Here is a 16,219-nt window from a genome sequence, read left to right as displayed (position 1 = left end):
TAGACAAACAATTTATTTCCATGAAAAACAACCAAGCTAAATCAGTGGCGCTTTAAATTGATATTGAAAGGAATGGTTAATATCTGTGCACAACTAATCCCTAGAAAACATTCACTCAGGGGTTAAAAAGGACAAATAACAACAGTTTTATTGGTGGACATGGACACATTTCTTTAACTGTAACTCAGCACCATTAATGTACCCACAAAAAGACATAAATATCCCTTTAATGTAATAAAAGCAAACGAATGGAGACTTTTTATAATTTGTATAAACATATTTGTATCTCATATATATCTAATCTGGGATAATTGTATCACAAACAAACAAATTCCTTCCTGCCTACGGCTTCCCAGATGTTGTGTCTTAAAGGGACATTCCAGCCAAAATTGGAATCAACATGGATAAATTTCATTTTTAAATAGAAGCATTTGTGTAATATGCATGTATTATCAAAAATGCTTCTAATAAAAGCTATAGCTGCTTAAAATTTGTATTCATGTATGCAACGTGCACCAGCATTTTAAACACAGCACTTGCTGAGAGTGCCTACGGTGCTTGTATCATCCGGCACTGACTCAATTTGTTAATTGCTGACATGATGCAACCCCCACTGACTAACTGTGCAACTGCAGTATTTAAAATGCTGGTGTACTGGGAGTATATGGCTATGCTGCAGCTTCACATGCACGTGCAGAAAAATTTTGTATATTGCAAATATGTTTCTATTCAAAGATGTAATTCATCTATGTGCATTTAAATTTTGACTGGAATGCCCCTTTAAATGTTAAGTTTGAAAAAACAAATCTTTGCTAGGGCTTTGTAGCACTAATAATAATAGGAGGGTAATTTAAGACATTGGGCTCCATTTATGAAGCTGCAGATGCTGCTTCGGAGCCCCATCTTTCAGGCTCGCCTGAAACGGAAATTAAGAAGCAGCGGTCATAAGACTGCTGCGCCTTAACTTGTAGAGTGACATCATCCCGATCCGACATGATCAGGATGATTGACAGCCTCTGCTAGCGGCCGATTGGCTACCAGTGAACAGGAGGCGGCATTGCACAAGCATTTCACTAGAAATGCTTGTGCAATATTAAATGCCGACAGCGTATGCTGTCAGCATTTAGCAATGTCGAGCGGACATGATTCGCTATTGCAAATCTTGTCTGCTTGACATTTGATAAATCTACCCCTTAGAGCAGATATCCTCAAACTTGGCCCTCCAGAGGTTTTGGAACTACATTTCCCATGATGCTCAGCCAGTTGATATGCAGGCTGAGCATCATGGAATATGTAGTTCCAAAATCTCTGGAGGGCCAAGTTTGAGAATGTCTGCCTTAGAGTGTATGTATTGTCATATCATGTTAAAACACTGTTTAACACCACTTTTATTTCATTTATTTTTTTAAAAGTTAAAATACCCTTGTGCATAACTATGATATATAAATGTATTATATAATATTAATAATTTTCTACAATTTCATGTCTCGCCCTAATAGACCCAGGGACTGACATGATAATATTTTTCTTATCAAAATAATACATTTTACTTGTTACAGATAAATTGCAAAACAAAGTATTCTCATTGTTTGTTACATACAATTGTTCCAAGTATATTTGTAAATCCATCACACATAGATCACACATAGATGTAAATCCATCACACATAGATCATACATAGATGTAAATCCATCACACATAGATCACACATAGATGTAAATCCATCACACATAGATGTAAATCCATCACACATAGATGTAAATCCATCACACATAGATCACACATAGATGTAAATCCATCACACATAGATCACACATAGATGTAAATCCATCACACATAGATGTAAATCCATCACACATAGATGTAAATCCATCACACATAGATCACACATAGATGTAAATCCATCACACATAGATCACACATAGATGTAAATCCATCACACATAGATGTAAATCCATCACACATAGATGTAAATCCATCACACATAGATGTAAATCCATCACACATAGATCACACATAGATGTAAATCCATCACACATAGATCACACATAGATGTAAATCCATCACACATAGATGTATATCCATCACACATAGATGTAAATCCATCACACATACTGTAGATGTAAATCCATCACACATAGATGTAAATCCATCACACATAGATGTAAATCCATCACACATAGATGTAAATCCATCACACATAGATGTAAATCCATCACATATAGATGTAAATCCATCACACATAGATGTAAATCCATCACACATAGATGTAAATCCATCACACATAGATGTAAATCCATCACATATAGATGTAAATCCATCATACATAGATGTAAATCCATCACACATAGATGTAAATCCATCACATATAGATGTAAATCCATCACACATAGATGTAAATCCATCACATATAGATGTAAATCCATCACACATAGATGTAAATCCATCACACATAGATGTAAATCCATCACACATAGATGTAAATCCATCACATATAGATGTAAATCCATCACACATAGATGTAAATCCATCACATATAGATGTAAATCCATCACACATAGATGTAAATCCATCACACATAGATATAAATCCATCACACATAGATGTAAATCCATCACACATAGATGTAAATCCATCACACATAGATGTAAATCCATCACACATAGATGTAAATCCATCACACATGTAAAGACACATTTCCACCTAGCTAAGGGTTGACGTCTAACTATACTTTTCTATCTCTAAACTACTTCAGACAGACACTTGGCAGTTATTGTTTATTTGGTATTTTGATAAACGTATTGCAAATGCTTTCTCTATTGTTTGCATTGCATAATTACAAAAAACATAACACAATATTATTATTGTATTATTTTTTACTAGGGAATAGATAGGGGCTGTCTCCCTGTCTCTCACCATGGCAACAAGCCCCCTGTATTGCACTCTTATTGAGTACAATGGTTCAGCTGATACAGCATTTGATTGGTTGTATCTATACAGCCTAATTCATTTAACAAAATGTGCCTGGGTGAGCTATTGCTGCAAAAGTGGGTATCATTTTGTTTACATTATGCAAAAGAAAAAGTGATCAGAAATAAAGCATTACATGTAATCCATCATTTGCATGTACCTTTAAAGGGACAGTCAGCACCAGAATTGTTGTTGTTTAAAAAGATAGATAATCCCTTTATTACCCATTCCCTAGTTTTGCCTAACCAACACAGTTATATAAAAACACTTTTTACCTCTGTGATTATCTTGTATCTAAGCCTCTGCAAGCTTCCCCCTTATTTCAGTTCTTTTGACAGACATGCATTTTAGCCAATCAGTGCTGGCTCCTAGGAACTCCATGTGCGTGAGCACAGTGTTATCTATATGACACACAAGAACTAACACCCTCTAGTGGTGAAAACTGTCAAAATGCCCTGAGAGAATAGGCGGCCTTCAAGGGCTTAGAAATTAGCATATGAACCTTCTAGGTTTAGCTTTCAACTAAGAATACCAAGGGAACAAAGCAAAATTGGTGATAAAAGTAAATTGGAATTTAAAATGATATGCCCTATCTGAATCATGAAAGTTTATTTTGGACTAGACTGTCCCTTTAACTATATATTTTTTTATAGAATCTAGTTATTTTAGTGTTTTTTTCTCAATTTAAATGACAACTGTACTAATAGATTAAAATAGATTAGAAAAGAGATTGTAACGTGGGCTATGGAGATAGCCTGTAGTTAAAAAAAATCAACAAAACCAGTATACATTGCAAATGCTTTCTCTATTGTTTGCATTGCATAATTACAAAAAACATAACACTTAATATTATTATTGTATTATTTTTTACTAGGGAATAGATAGGGGCTGTCTCCCTGTCTCTCACCATGGCAACAAGCCCCCTGTATTGCACTCTTATTGAGTACAATGGTTCAGCTGATACAGCATTTGATTGGTTGTATCTATACAGCCTAATTCATTTAACAAAATGTGCCTGGGTGAGCTATTGCTGCAAAAGTGGGTATCATTTTGATTACATTATGCAAAAGAAAAAGTGATCAGAAATAAAGCATTACATGTAATCCATCATTTGCATGTACCTTTAAAGGGACAGTCAGCACCAGAATTGTTGTTGTTTAAAAAGATAGATAATCCCTTTATTACCCATTCCCCAGTTTTGCATAACCAACACAGTTATAATAATATACTTTTTACCTCTGTGATTACCTTGTATCTAAGCCTCTGCCCCCTATTTCAGTTCTTTTTTTTTTTTTTATTTAATATTTTTATTGAGGATATAACATACAAATTTCCAAAAAAAAAGTGCAATACAGATCAATGTCATATATAGCAATTCACATATACATTGTTTTTGCAATCCAATAAATACAGTGGTTTCAACTAAGCACGTATAAACAGTGGAATCCTCATTTTTAGTTTTCAATAAACACAAGGCATGTGATTAAAATAATTTTCAAAAGTATTTGCACAGAAAATGATTTACTTCTCAGACTGTATACCACCAGGGTATTAAATGAGGCCACTTTTGGACCTCTCAGTAAAATGGGTTTTAGAGAAGTGTAGAGGGTAGTGCTGATCAAATGGTAACTACTTTTGGGTCCCAGATGGTAAACCTAATTTTACCTTGTTTTCTGACAGAGATATATGTAACTCAAAAAGACATACAAGAGTCAGTAAACAGTCTAACTCATAGCATACTGACAGAAGTGCAATATATAATAACGCTCTGGGATAATAAATGAAGAATATATGGAGGAACGGTGGAAGTCTGAATAAGTACTATCGGAGCTAATACAAAGATATCTTAAGGCAGGATGTAGCATTTATGTTAAGTAGCCTGAGGGATGTAAACAACTTTATGGAGATGTGTTCTATAAAGTCTACCAAGCTTTTCAACACCCTACTCATATTAAAGAAATACTGCTATCTGGAGGTCCCCAAATAAAAATAAGAAATTAGCATTCCCTCTTGGGAGGGTGAGTTTCAGGGAAAAAATGATACTTATAGGGCTCTTAACAGTATACCAAATACACATGAGGCTGTAACTTGCATACTGGAACAGGCTTAGCAGTCAGACAACAAAACCCCTTAACAGCTATGATATAAAACAGGTCCCGTTACTATCACCTAAATAGCCTCCTATAGACACATTTCTATTATTGCAATATATAAAGATGAATAAATGGGTTGTATGCGAAGCAGTGGCCATTAAGCAACACTGGCAGCTATATGGTTGCAGCATATCTGGTTAAAGAGCGTATATTACAGTATTCTCCATATACTGGAGCCAATTGATGGGGGTTTTAATAAACCTTGTCGGTTAGCTTATGGGAGGATGGGATTAGCAGGCACATGCATGTCATAAGTAACAAAGAATTAGTGCCATAAGACATACTTGCCACATGATGACTATTAAAGGGGACCCCGTCCACTCCTCTACAATACTATGGTGTATATTAGTAGACAACCAGGTGTCAGATAAATAAGGTATTAATTAGCGTCACAATTGGAGGTAAGGACATTACCGATGTAGACTTCATGAACGGACCTTACAATACTCCAGTACACATCGCTTAGGGGCTACACATATATGCAATTTGCGAAATGTCCCAAACTTAAACAAAAGAGATACATAACAAGTAAAAAAATAAAAGAAAACCTATCCGTTAATTATCGGATCGTCATCCAGCGGCTGCTGCAAAGTGGTGAGCCAGGGAACAGTGTGGGGAACTCCAGTATGCACAAAGTTCATCACGTTGGTGAAGGAGAGTGCAGACATCACCCCACGCCAGTCTTTCTCAGCGACCAGCACAAACCTATCATTCCCCGACATAACCAGGGATCAGGACAGCTGTCTCTGAAAACACCTGTCATTGTAAGTCCAGGCACGGGGCATATTATGGTGGCGGCCTTAGTCTCAGCAGTCTCAGAGGCATTGTGGTCGAGGCTGCTCTCAATGGCATAGCGGTAAGGATCTTTAGGTTCCGTGGCTTCCTCTATCGCTGGGTAGGAGGTGGCACAATTACCCCAAGGTTTCTTAGGAGCTCCGGCTGTCTCTCTGGCAGTTGAGTACTTGGGGTCCTGTTGAATGTCGATGTCTTTAGCGCAATTTTCTGTAGCGGACAATAAACCAGTAGGTAGCCATTCCTTTTTATGGTCCCCCATAGTTGTGCTAGTAACCGATGCGGCACAGCCCAGGATTGACTTTGTCTCCTTCTCTGCGGCTGAATCAGGGTCAGTAGGGTCTATTCCCAGTGAGGATCTTTGCGGAAGAGGGTCTGAAAGCAAACTAGTTATCTCTTCCTCCGTACCCCTTGTCTGCGCCGCACCAGCAGGTATGGCGTATGAGATCTCGTGGGTGACCGATTTTATAGGTTTGAATAGGTCATCTTCCAGTTTGGTAAGATGCTGTAGCAATAGATTCTCTAGTACTTGAAGAATTTCCATCTCCATTTTTACTGTAGAGATTAGCAGTGTCCAAAACTTGGTTCAGAACTGCGCACTCAAGGCACAGCTAGTTGTGGGGACGGGCTGAGGCTTCTATTATAGGGGAAGGCCTCAAAGTAAAAAGTCCGGTACTGAGGGCAGGGAAGCCCAGTCACCTTCCAAAACCCTATTTCTGGAAAGCAGACCTCTTCAGGCAAGCCTCTCCATTATTTTGAGCAGGGTATTGATAAAAGTGTAGCTTTAAATTGAAGATCAATGGAGGAAGCTTGAGGAGCTGAAGCTCAGTGCGACCTGCAAGATGGCCGCCGCCCGGGTCTATTTCAGTTCTTTTGACAGACTTGCATTTTAGCCAATCAGTGCTTACACCTAGGTAACTTCACGTGTGTGAGCTCAAAGTTATCTATATGACACACATGAACTAACGCCCTCTAGTGGTGAAAAACTGTCAAAATGCATTCACATAAGAGGCGACCTTCAAGGTCTAAGAAATTAGCATATGAGCCTACCTAGGTTTAGCTTTCAACTAAGAATACTAAGTGAACAAAGAAAAATGGTGATAAAAAGTAAATTGGAAAGTTGCTTAAAATTACATGCCCTATTTGAATCATGAAAGTGTATTTTGGACTTGACTTTCCCTTTAATGATTAAGCATTTGACATCAGTAATGGCATTTTTACATTTTTTTTTGTTTACTGATGTTCCCTAAATATTGTTTCTTTCTCCTGTTTTCTAAATAAAGCCAAAAAATTGTAGCTGAAGGGTAATTTTGTCATGGTCCTTTTGCTCACCTTATAGCAGTAGATGCACATTGTAATGAGTAATTATAGTTAGTTTAGTATATATCCGTCCACTGACTGTATTTTTTAATTAGTTTATAATTTGTTTATAAAGAAAATTGGTAGAGTCCTTTTGTGATACTAATCAGCACATGATTAGACTGGTGGCTTAGACAACATTTGTTATTAATAATTAAAAACAATGGGTGTTCAAAGTGACAAATGTCACAACTAATAACTGTATAAGCTCCTAGAGATGTTACAAGGTCTGTGTTTTGTATGACACAGTTTTGGTGGAACATTTTTAATTTTCTAGATTCACTTATGATAAATCTTTTATTTTTTTCTGAAAGGTTTACAGTAGAATGCTGCCTGTCTCCTCTTATCACTGTATCTTTAGTAGAGAAAATCAGAAGTCCCAAAGGGCCGGCTTTACTAAATGCAACTCGGATCTTCGCTTTATCTTCTATGTTTTATTAGACTGAATATTGTATGTCTAGGAAATCCGGGAGGGTGCATTTTCTGCATGCTTTTTAAATAACTATTTGACAATTTTAAACTCTCTCAAAAAGAAATTGCTGGTCTATATTAAAGTGACAAAAACATTTATTTTTCTGCAAGCTACTTTTAACTGGCATTTCATGTACCTGTCTGACAGCATTCCCTTACATACTAAGCACGTACTAAGCACACAGGCACATGATTTCTATTCTGACTATCCATTTGGTACCGACAATCTGCCATTTGCCCCTCTGGGAATAGCAGTGTGCTCTGTGCTGATGATTATTATTGCAAGTTACTTGAATATTATAATTCCCTTGGACCCCTCTTTGACTATGAAATGTGTGTGAAACAGAGACACAGGGGTATGCCCCTCTTTCTAAGGAGTGTAACTAGAACAGCTATATAGGAACATGCAGTAAACCTATAATGCAAAGGTAAAAACCCATTGCTGAAAAAATATAAGCTTTAGTTTAAATGTTTTTAAATCTAATCCTACTTCCTGGACACTCCAAGGAACAACTATGCCACATTCCCTTTATACAGGTTCTATTCATTAAGCAACAATAGTTTTATAATTTGGGTGCAAGGGGTTTTTATTTGGAGTAATATTTTAATTTGAAAAAATAAATTAAATGACAATATAATCACAGGAATTTCATTGTTTTTTTAGTACAATTTTGGTATTATTTTTAGCCAATTTCAAATGACTTCAAAGACTATGTTATTTTTTATTTATTTTAAATATACATTTTATTTTAAAAAAATGATAGAGGTAAGCTACAGGTCATGCAGAAAGGGGAGAATAACTGCCCTTTGTCTCACCAGTGATACAAAAGTATTTTTTTGCAGGAGCAGCAAGTGGTCATCCTGTTGGAATCACCTTCTTCCAATAGAAAAAAATGATATCTGCTCTGCTGGAATCTACTCACTACTGATTGGATCATCTAGACACACTTTCTTATAGGGATACATAGGGATACATGCACAATTTAAAGAGACAGTCAACTCCAAAAAAATGTATAAGATAGATAACACCTTTACTACCCATTCCCCAGCTTTGCACAAGCAACACAGGTATATTAATATACTTTATAACCTTTAAACCTCTACATTTCAAAGCTACACATATTAACACAGAGGCGTATTTTGGCCTAGACAAACAAGGCACTTGCTTAGGGCAGCAGGTTTTGGGTTGCAGTCACACTGCACTACACACACACACACCATATACACACACACCATATACACACACACATATACACACACACCATATACACACACACATATACACACACACCATATACACACACACCATATACACACACACCATATACACACACACATATACACACACATATATACACACACACCATATACACACACACCATATACACACACACATATACACACACACCATATACACACACACCATATACACACACATATATACACACACACACATATACACACACACACATATACACACACACCATATACACACACACATATACACACACACCATATACACACACACATATACACACACATATATACACACACACCATATACACACACACCATATACACACACACATATACACACACACACCATATACACACACACATATACACACACACCATATACACACACACCATATACACACACATATATACACACACACATATACACACACACACATATACACACACACATATACACACACATATACACACACACACATATACACACACATATAAACACACAGACACATAAAAAACACATGCACTTAAACATGAACATTTAGTTTGAATATGCCATAGAAAAAAAAAGTTACGTTACACCCTCACCAAAAAATGTTATGGCCAAAAAAGTCCTTAAACTTGGGGGGAGGGGGGGCGCAGAATTTTGGGTGCCTAGGGCAGTACAAAACCTAAATACGCCACTGTATACATGTATATAAGCATATACATATAAATTTACTGGAACCACACAGTTCCCATAGACTGCAACGTAAAGGCACTTTTCAGTGCCAATTTTTTTATAACACCCCACTCTCACCAAGTTTAGCCCCAAAATACAGTCTGGTGCAGTTATTTTATTAAAAAATAAGAATGGTACAATTTTTACTATTTAATAAGAAACACTACACTGTATTTTGGGGGTATTTGGGTCATATTTATAACCCAAATTAGCACTCCACTTTTAATCTAGTCCTAAATATTTTGGAGTAGACTGTACCTTTAAGTACTTATGTATGATACAGAATTATAAATACAGCTATGTTCTAATTATAACAGCGTCATCAAATACTTTATTTTCTGTCCCTGCAGGTGCCTTCTTTATCCCATATTTAATTTTCCTCTTCACTTGTGGGATTCCTGTCTTTCTCCTGGAAACTGCGCTGGGTCAGTACACCAGCCAGGGTGGTGTCACAGCCTGGAGGAAAATCTGCCCCTTGTTTGAAGGTTAGTTTGAACTATTATATTCTCTACAGCTTTCCAAACTATTCAGTGCATTAGATATGTTTAGCAGAGCTAGAATAACAGTTCTAGAAAACTTTGAACCTGTTTTCTTGTAATGCCCTAAGAAAACGCATTCTGTATGTAAGATCCAGTAGTAGTAGGATATTGAACTCTGATAGACATCGCCATCTAGTGGATATCTGAAATCATGCATTCCTCATCAAGCATATTTGAAGATTTTAAAGGTACACTAAACCCAAAAAAATTCTTTCATGATTCAAGTAGAGAATACAATTTTAAACAGCATTCCAATTTACTTCTATTATCTAATTTTCAGCAAAATATATCAAGAGAATGAAGCAAATTAGATAATAGAAGTAAATTAGAAAGTTGTTGCTCTTTCTAAATCATGAAAGAAATTTTTTTTGCGTTTCATGTCCCTTTAAGATTGCTTTAGGTTGTTACTGAGAATTATTCTATAATTAAAGTATAATATTAATTTATCTTTTAATTATTACTATTATAATTAGTAGTAGTAGTAGTAGCAGTAGTATTACATTTGCAAATAACTTATACACCATATACAGTTAAATGTAATACTTTGTTATTCCCTTGCAGGCATTGGATATGCATCACAGGTGATAGAAAGTTATCTGAATATCTATTACATCGTTATCCTGGCATGGGCAATATTTTATCTTTTCAACTCTTTCACTGCTGAACTTCCCTGGGCAACTTGCAACCACACCTGGAACACAGGTACCTGGGATAGAGAGAAAATATAGGTCTTTAATGTCCATTTTTACTGATATAAAAGTAAATCTTAATCTTTCATGAATCAGATAGAGCTTACAGTTTGAAAAAACTTTAAAATGTACTTTCTTTTTATCAAATTTACCTCTTTTTCGATATCCATTGTTATACATGGGGGCCTATTTATCAAAGCGGCAACTGAAAATACGCTGGAATTCCGCATCGTATTTGTCGTGAGATTGATCCACCGTAGTTATCAAAGCGTAAAAATCAGTAAATGTTGAAATTTGTGATGTAAAATACGATCCCGCGATCTCAATTCGACACAGATCAATGCGAGTTGAAAACCATAGTATTCGAGCGGAATCATGTTCATTCGCCCTTCTAATCGACACTATTTGAAGCTCTCACAAAATTATCAAAAATTCTACATTTACGCTTGCGTCTTTTCCGACTCAGCGTACCCTAGTTTTCAATCCCCCACCCATGAGGTCGCGGATGCCATGGAACTCAGTGAGAGTCTGAAAACACAGAAAGCTTATGTTTGATGCTGCAAGAGAATGAAGCATATTACATAATAAAAGTAAATTAGAAACTTTATTACATTTGTATACCCTTTCTAAATCAAACAATATTATTGCTCCACATTTGGTGCACTAGTAGATATAGGGATAAAATGAAAAATATGTTACTACTTATGGATTATGCTACAACTTTGTCTCTCATTACAATGCAAGGGGGCAATATTATTTCTACAAATTTGGTGCAAAGTAATGCCCCAAACTTGTTGCACTAATAGATATAGAGATAAAAATGAAATATATACACACCATAATATAGATAACTTCCTTTTTATTTGTTGGAAAAATCTATGTGCACCATGTGTAAGCCATGTAATACAAGTCACACTCTTCGCCGCATATTTGACTCAACACTTTTCGCACCAATTATGACGTAAACTCCTAAACAACCCACACACTAGTGAATTTTCCCACCACTTTTGATTGGAATATGCATAATCACATGATTTATGACATCAGCTAATCTGATTCAAATACACATTATAAACTATCACTAACGAATCAAATTTCTTGATACTTGTATCATTGATCACTCATAAGAACTTGTAAGTGCCATTTGTTATATTGTGTATTATACTTTGAAAATATGTATATGTGAAATTATTATTAAAGATAAATATCAATGCTAACATTAGGGCACACAGTGTGATATTTAAGACAAGGATTTAAACATTTGAATTGATGTTTGATTCAATATAATCTTAAGATTATAGCTCAGAGGGATAGCCCACCTAACATTAGATCCAGATACAGCAGAAATTAAAATCACCTCTTTACTGTCATGCTATTTTCAGTGTATTTCTTCCTTCTTTTGAATTTCTTTCTCAGTAAGGAATGTGATCTTATATGCCAGCCCATTTTATAACACCTGTGTAGGGGTGGTTTTTAAAAATAGATTGCAATCAGGAGGGGTTAGACAGGTGCAGAGAGAAAACTGGCCCAGCTCTTAAAGGGACAGGAAACCCCAAATATTCTTTCATGATTTGGATAGAACACACAATTTTAAACAACTTTAAATTTACTTCTATTATCAAATTTGCTTCATTCTCTTGTTATCCTTTGCTGAAGGAACAGCATTGCACTACTGGCAGCTAGCTGAACACATATATTTAGCCAATCACAAGAGAGAAATTCATGCAGGCACCAATTAGCAGCTAGCTCCCACTAGTGTAGGATATGTGTGTATTATTTTCCAACAAGGGATACCAAGAGAACAAAGCACATTTGAAAATAGAAGTGAATTTTAAAGTGTTTTAAAATTATATGCTCTAGCTGAATCATGCAACTTACATTTTTACTTTCCTATCCCTTTAAAATTTCCATTGATTGCAAATAAATACATATGATACTTTGATTACATGTTATATTCACAATTATTCCTGCTCAGAATAATAATACATTTACAATATATACATATAGTGGTATAAATAAACACAGAGATATGACAGACAACATTGTTTAGAACAACAAGTATGTGCAAGGATATATGTACAAATTCTAGCATTAATAACAATTTTTAAAAATAAGTAAAAAATATGACTTCTAGAAATACAAATACACATTAAAGTGGATGTAAAGTCACAGATAGCACACAATGCGAAAAGCTTGAGCAACCAAAAATAGCATAAGTTTAAGTCATCATTTTTTAAAATAAATAACATTAGATCTATTATTAGACTTATCTAGTTATCTTCGTCTCGCTCTCTCCCTCCGCCCGCCATTTTGTTCCGCTTTTTGTAATTTGATTGACACTTAACACAACTAATAATCGTCATTACCCCGTGGCGTCCAGCCCCTTTTCTCAAACTTAATTTTTTCTTTGTGCGCATGCATATTTTCTATGCGCATGCGTAAAACAAACAGCTGGATATCGAAGCTCTGCGCGTTCACGCTGTTCGCATGCGCATAAAAAGACAGGAGCCACAACAGTACTCTATTGACTCGGACTAGTTAGATTACTACGATCGCGATCGCAATGAGGTTCACAAACGCATGTGCAAATCAGTCACTGAAAGTTAAACGCATGCGCACAAGATTAAGAAAACCGTGAACGAGCATTGCTAAACGTCATAGAGCAGGTGGGACCGCTCTAGACGTTATGAGGAAGGAAACAGGGAAGTAATGGATGGGAGGAGCTGAAAGCACAAACAGAGATAAGTAAAAAACTCGCATATAATCGTAGATTTTCAATTTTTTAATAAAAAAACAATGCGATTTTGCTAATACAGCTAGGATGAATAAATATTTATTAATAACAACAGGAAAATTTACATTCACTTTAATTTATGTGAAAGTATCATATAACAAATCAATATAAAAATAACTTTCTATGAGATATTGTTTGTTGAGGTATAAATCAATCTGGCCTAGATTTAGAGTTGGGCGGTAGCCGTCAAAACCAGAGTTAGAGGCTCCTAACGCTGGTTTTGGGCTACCGCCGGTATTTAGAGTCAGTCATTAAAGGGTCTAACGCTCACTTTCCAGCCGCGACTTTTCCTTACCGCAGATCCCCCTACTCCATTTGCGTATCCTATCTTTTCAATGGGATCTTTCTAACGCCGGTATTTAGAATCATGTCTGAAGTGAGAGTTAGAAATCTAACAACAAAACTCCAGCCGCAGAAAAAAGTCAGTAGTTAAGAGCTTTCTGGGCTAACGCCGGTTTATAAAGCTCTTAACTACTGTGCTCTAAAGTACACTAACACTAACAATAAACTACCTATGTACCCCTAAACCAAGGTCCCCCCACATCGCCGCCACTCGATTAATTTTTTTTAACCCCTAATCTGCCGACAGCCACCTACGTTATACTTATGTACCCCTAATCTGCTGCCCCTAACACCGCCGACCCCTATATTATATTTATTAACCCCTAACCTGCCCCCCACAACGTCGCCGCCAGCTACCTACAATAATTAACCCCTAATCTGCCGACCGCAAAGCGCCGCCACCTACGTTATCCTTATGTACCCCTAATCTGCTGCCCCTAACACCGCCGACCCCTATATTATATTTATTAACCCTTAATCTGCCGCCCTCAACGTCGCCTCCACCTGCCTACACTTATTAACCCCTAATCTGCCGAGCGGACCGCACCGCTACTATAATAAAGTTATTAACCCCTAATCTGCCGACCGAATCTCGCCACTACTGTAATAAATGGATTAACCCCTAAAGCTAAGTCTAACCCTAACACTAACACCCCCCTAAGTTAAATATAATTTAAATCTAACGAAATAAATTAACTCTTATTAAATAAATTATTCCTATTTAAAGCTAAATACTTACCTGTAAAATAAACCCTAATATAGCTACAATATAAATAATAATCATATTATAGCTATTTTAGGATTTATATTTATTTTACAGGTAACTTTGTATTTTTTTTAACCAGGTACAATAGCTATTAAATAGTTAAGAACTATTTAATAGCTAAAATAGTTAAAATAATTACAAAATTACCTGTAAAATAAATCCTAACCTAAATTACAATTAAACCTAACACTACACGATCAATAAATTAATTAAATAAAATACCTACAATTATCAACAATTAAACCTAACACTACACTATCAATAAATTAATTAAATACAATATCTACAAATAAATACAATGAAATAAACTAACTAAAGTACAAAAAATAAAAAAGAACTAAGTTACAAAAAATAAAAAAATATTTACAAACATTAGAAAAATATTACAACAATTTTAAACTAATTACACCTACTCTAAGCCCCCTAATAAAATAACAAAGCCCCCCAAAATAAAAAAAATGCCCTACCCTATTCTAAATTAAAAAAGTTCAAAGCTCTTTTACCTTACCAGCCCTGAACAGGGCCCTTTGCGGGGCATGCCCCAAAGAATTCAGCTCTTTTGCCTGTAAAAAAAACACATACAATACCCCCCCAACATTACAACCCACATACCCCTAATCTAACCCAAACCCCCCTTAAATAAACCTAACACTAAGCCCCTGAAGATCTTCCTACCTTATCTTCACCATACCAGGTTCACCGATCCGGCCTCGGAAGTCTTGATCCAAGCCTCGGAAGTGTTGATCCAAGCCCAAGCGGGGGGCTGAAGAGTGACGTCCATCCTCGGGCTGAAGTCTGGATCCAAGCGGCGGCTGAAGAACTCCATCATCGGGCTGAAGTCGGAAGTCCATCATCGGGATGAAGTCTTCTATCAAGCCACATCTTCAATCTTCTTTCTTCTGGAGCGGAGCCATCTTCTTTCCAACCGACGCGGATCCAACCTCTTCAACCGACGCCTACTCGCCGAATGACGGTTCCTTTAAATGACGTCATCCAAGATGGCGTCCCTCGAATTCCGATTGGCTGATAGGATTCTATCAGCCAATCGGAATTAAGGTAGGAATATTCTGATTGGCTGATGGAATCAGCCAATCAGAATCAAGTTCAATCCGATTGGCTGATCCAATCAGCCAATCAGATTGAGCTCGCATTCTATTGGCTGTTCCGATCAGCCAATAGAATGCAAGCTCAATCTGATTGGCTAATTGGATCAGCCAATCGGATTGAACTTGATTCTGATTGGCTGATTCCATCAGCCAATCAGAATTTTCCTACCTTAATTCTGATTGGCTGATAGAATCCTATCAGCCAATCGGAATTCGAGGGACGCCATCTTGGATGACGTCATTTAAAGGAACCGTCATTCGGCG

At 36.4% G+C, this 16,219-nt stretch overlaps 1 protein-coding gene across 1 annotated transcript in view; it reads left to right on the top strand.

Annotated features, from left to right (window-relative positions):
- Positions 1 to 16,219, top strand: part of LOC128664124 (sodium- and chloride-dependent betaine transporter) — a 224,767-nt gene that overhangs the window by 110,082 nt on the left and 98,466 nt on the right. The window contains exons 3-4 of the mRNA XM_053718820.1: positions 10,070 to 10,204; positions 10,820 to 10,960. Coding sequence (XP_053574795.1) covers positions 10,070 to 10,204; positions 10,820 to 10,960 — 276 coding nt within the window. The remainder of the gene's footprint in view (positions 1 to 10,069; positions 10,205 to 10,819; positions 10,961 to 16,219) is intronic.

Source organism: Bombina bombina, chromosome 6 (assembly GCF_027579735.1).
Source record: "Bombina bombina isolate aBomBom1 chromosome 6, aBomBom1.pri, whole genome shotgun sequence".
NCBI lineage: Eukaryota > Metazoa > Chordata > Amphibia > Anura > Bombinatoridae > Bombina > Bombina bombina.
This window is presented reverse-complemented; position numbering and strand designations above follow the sequence as displayed.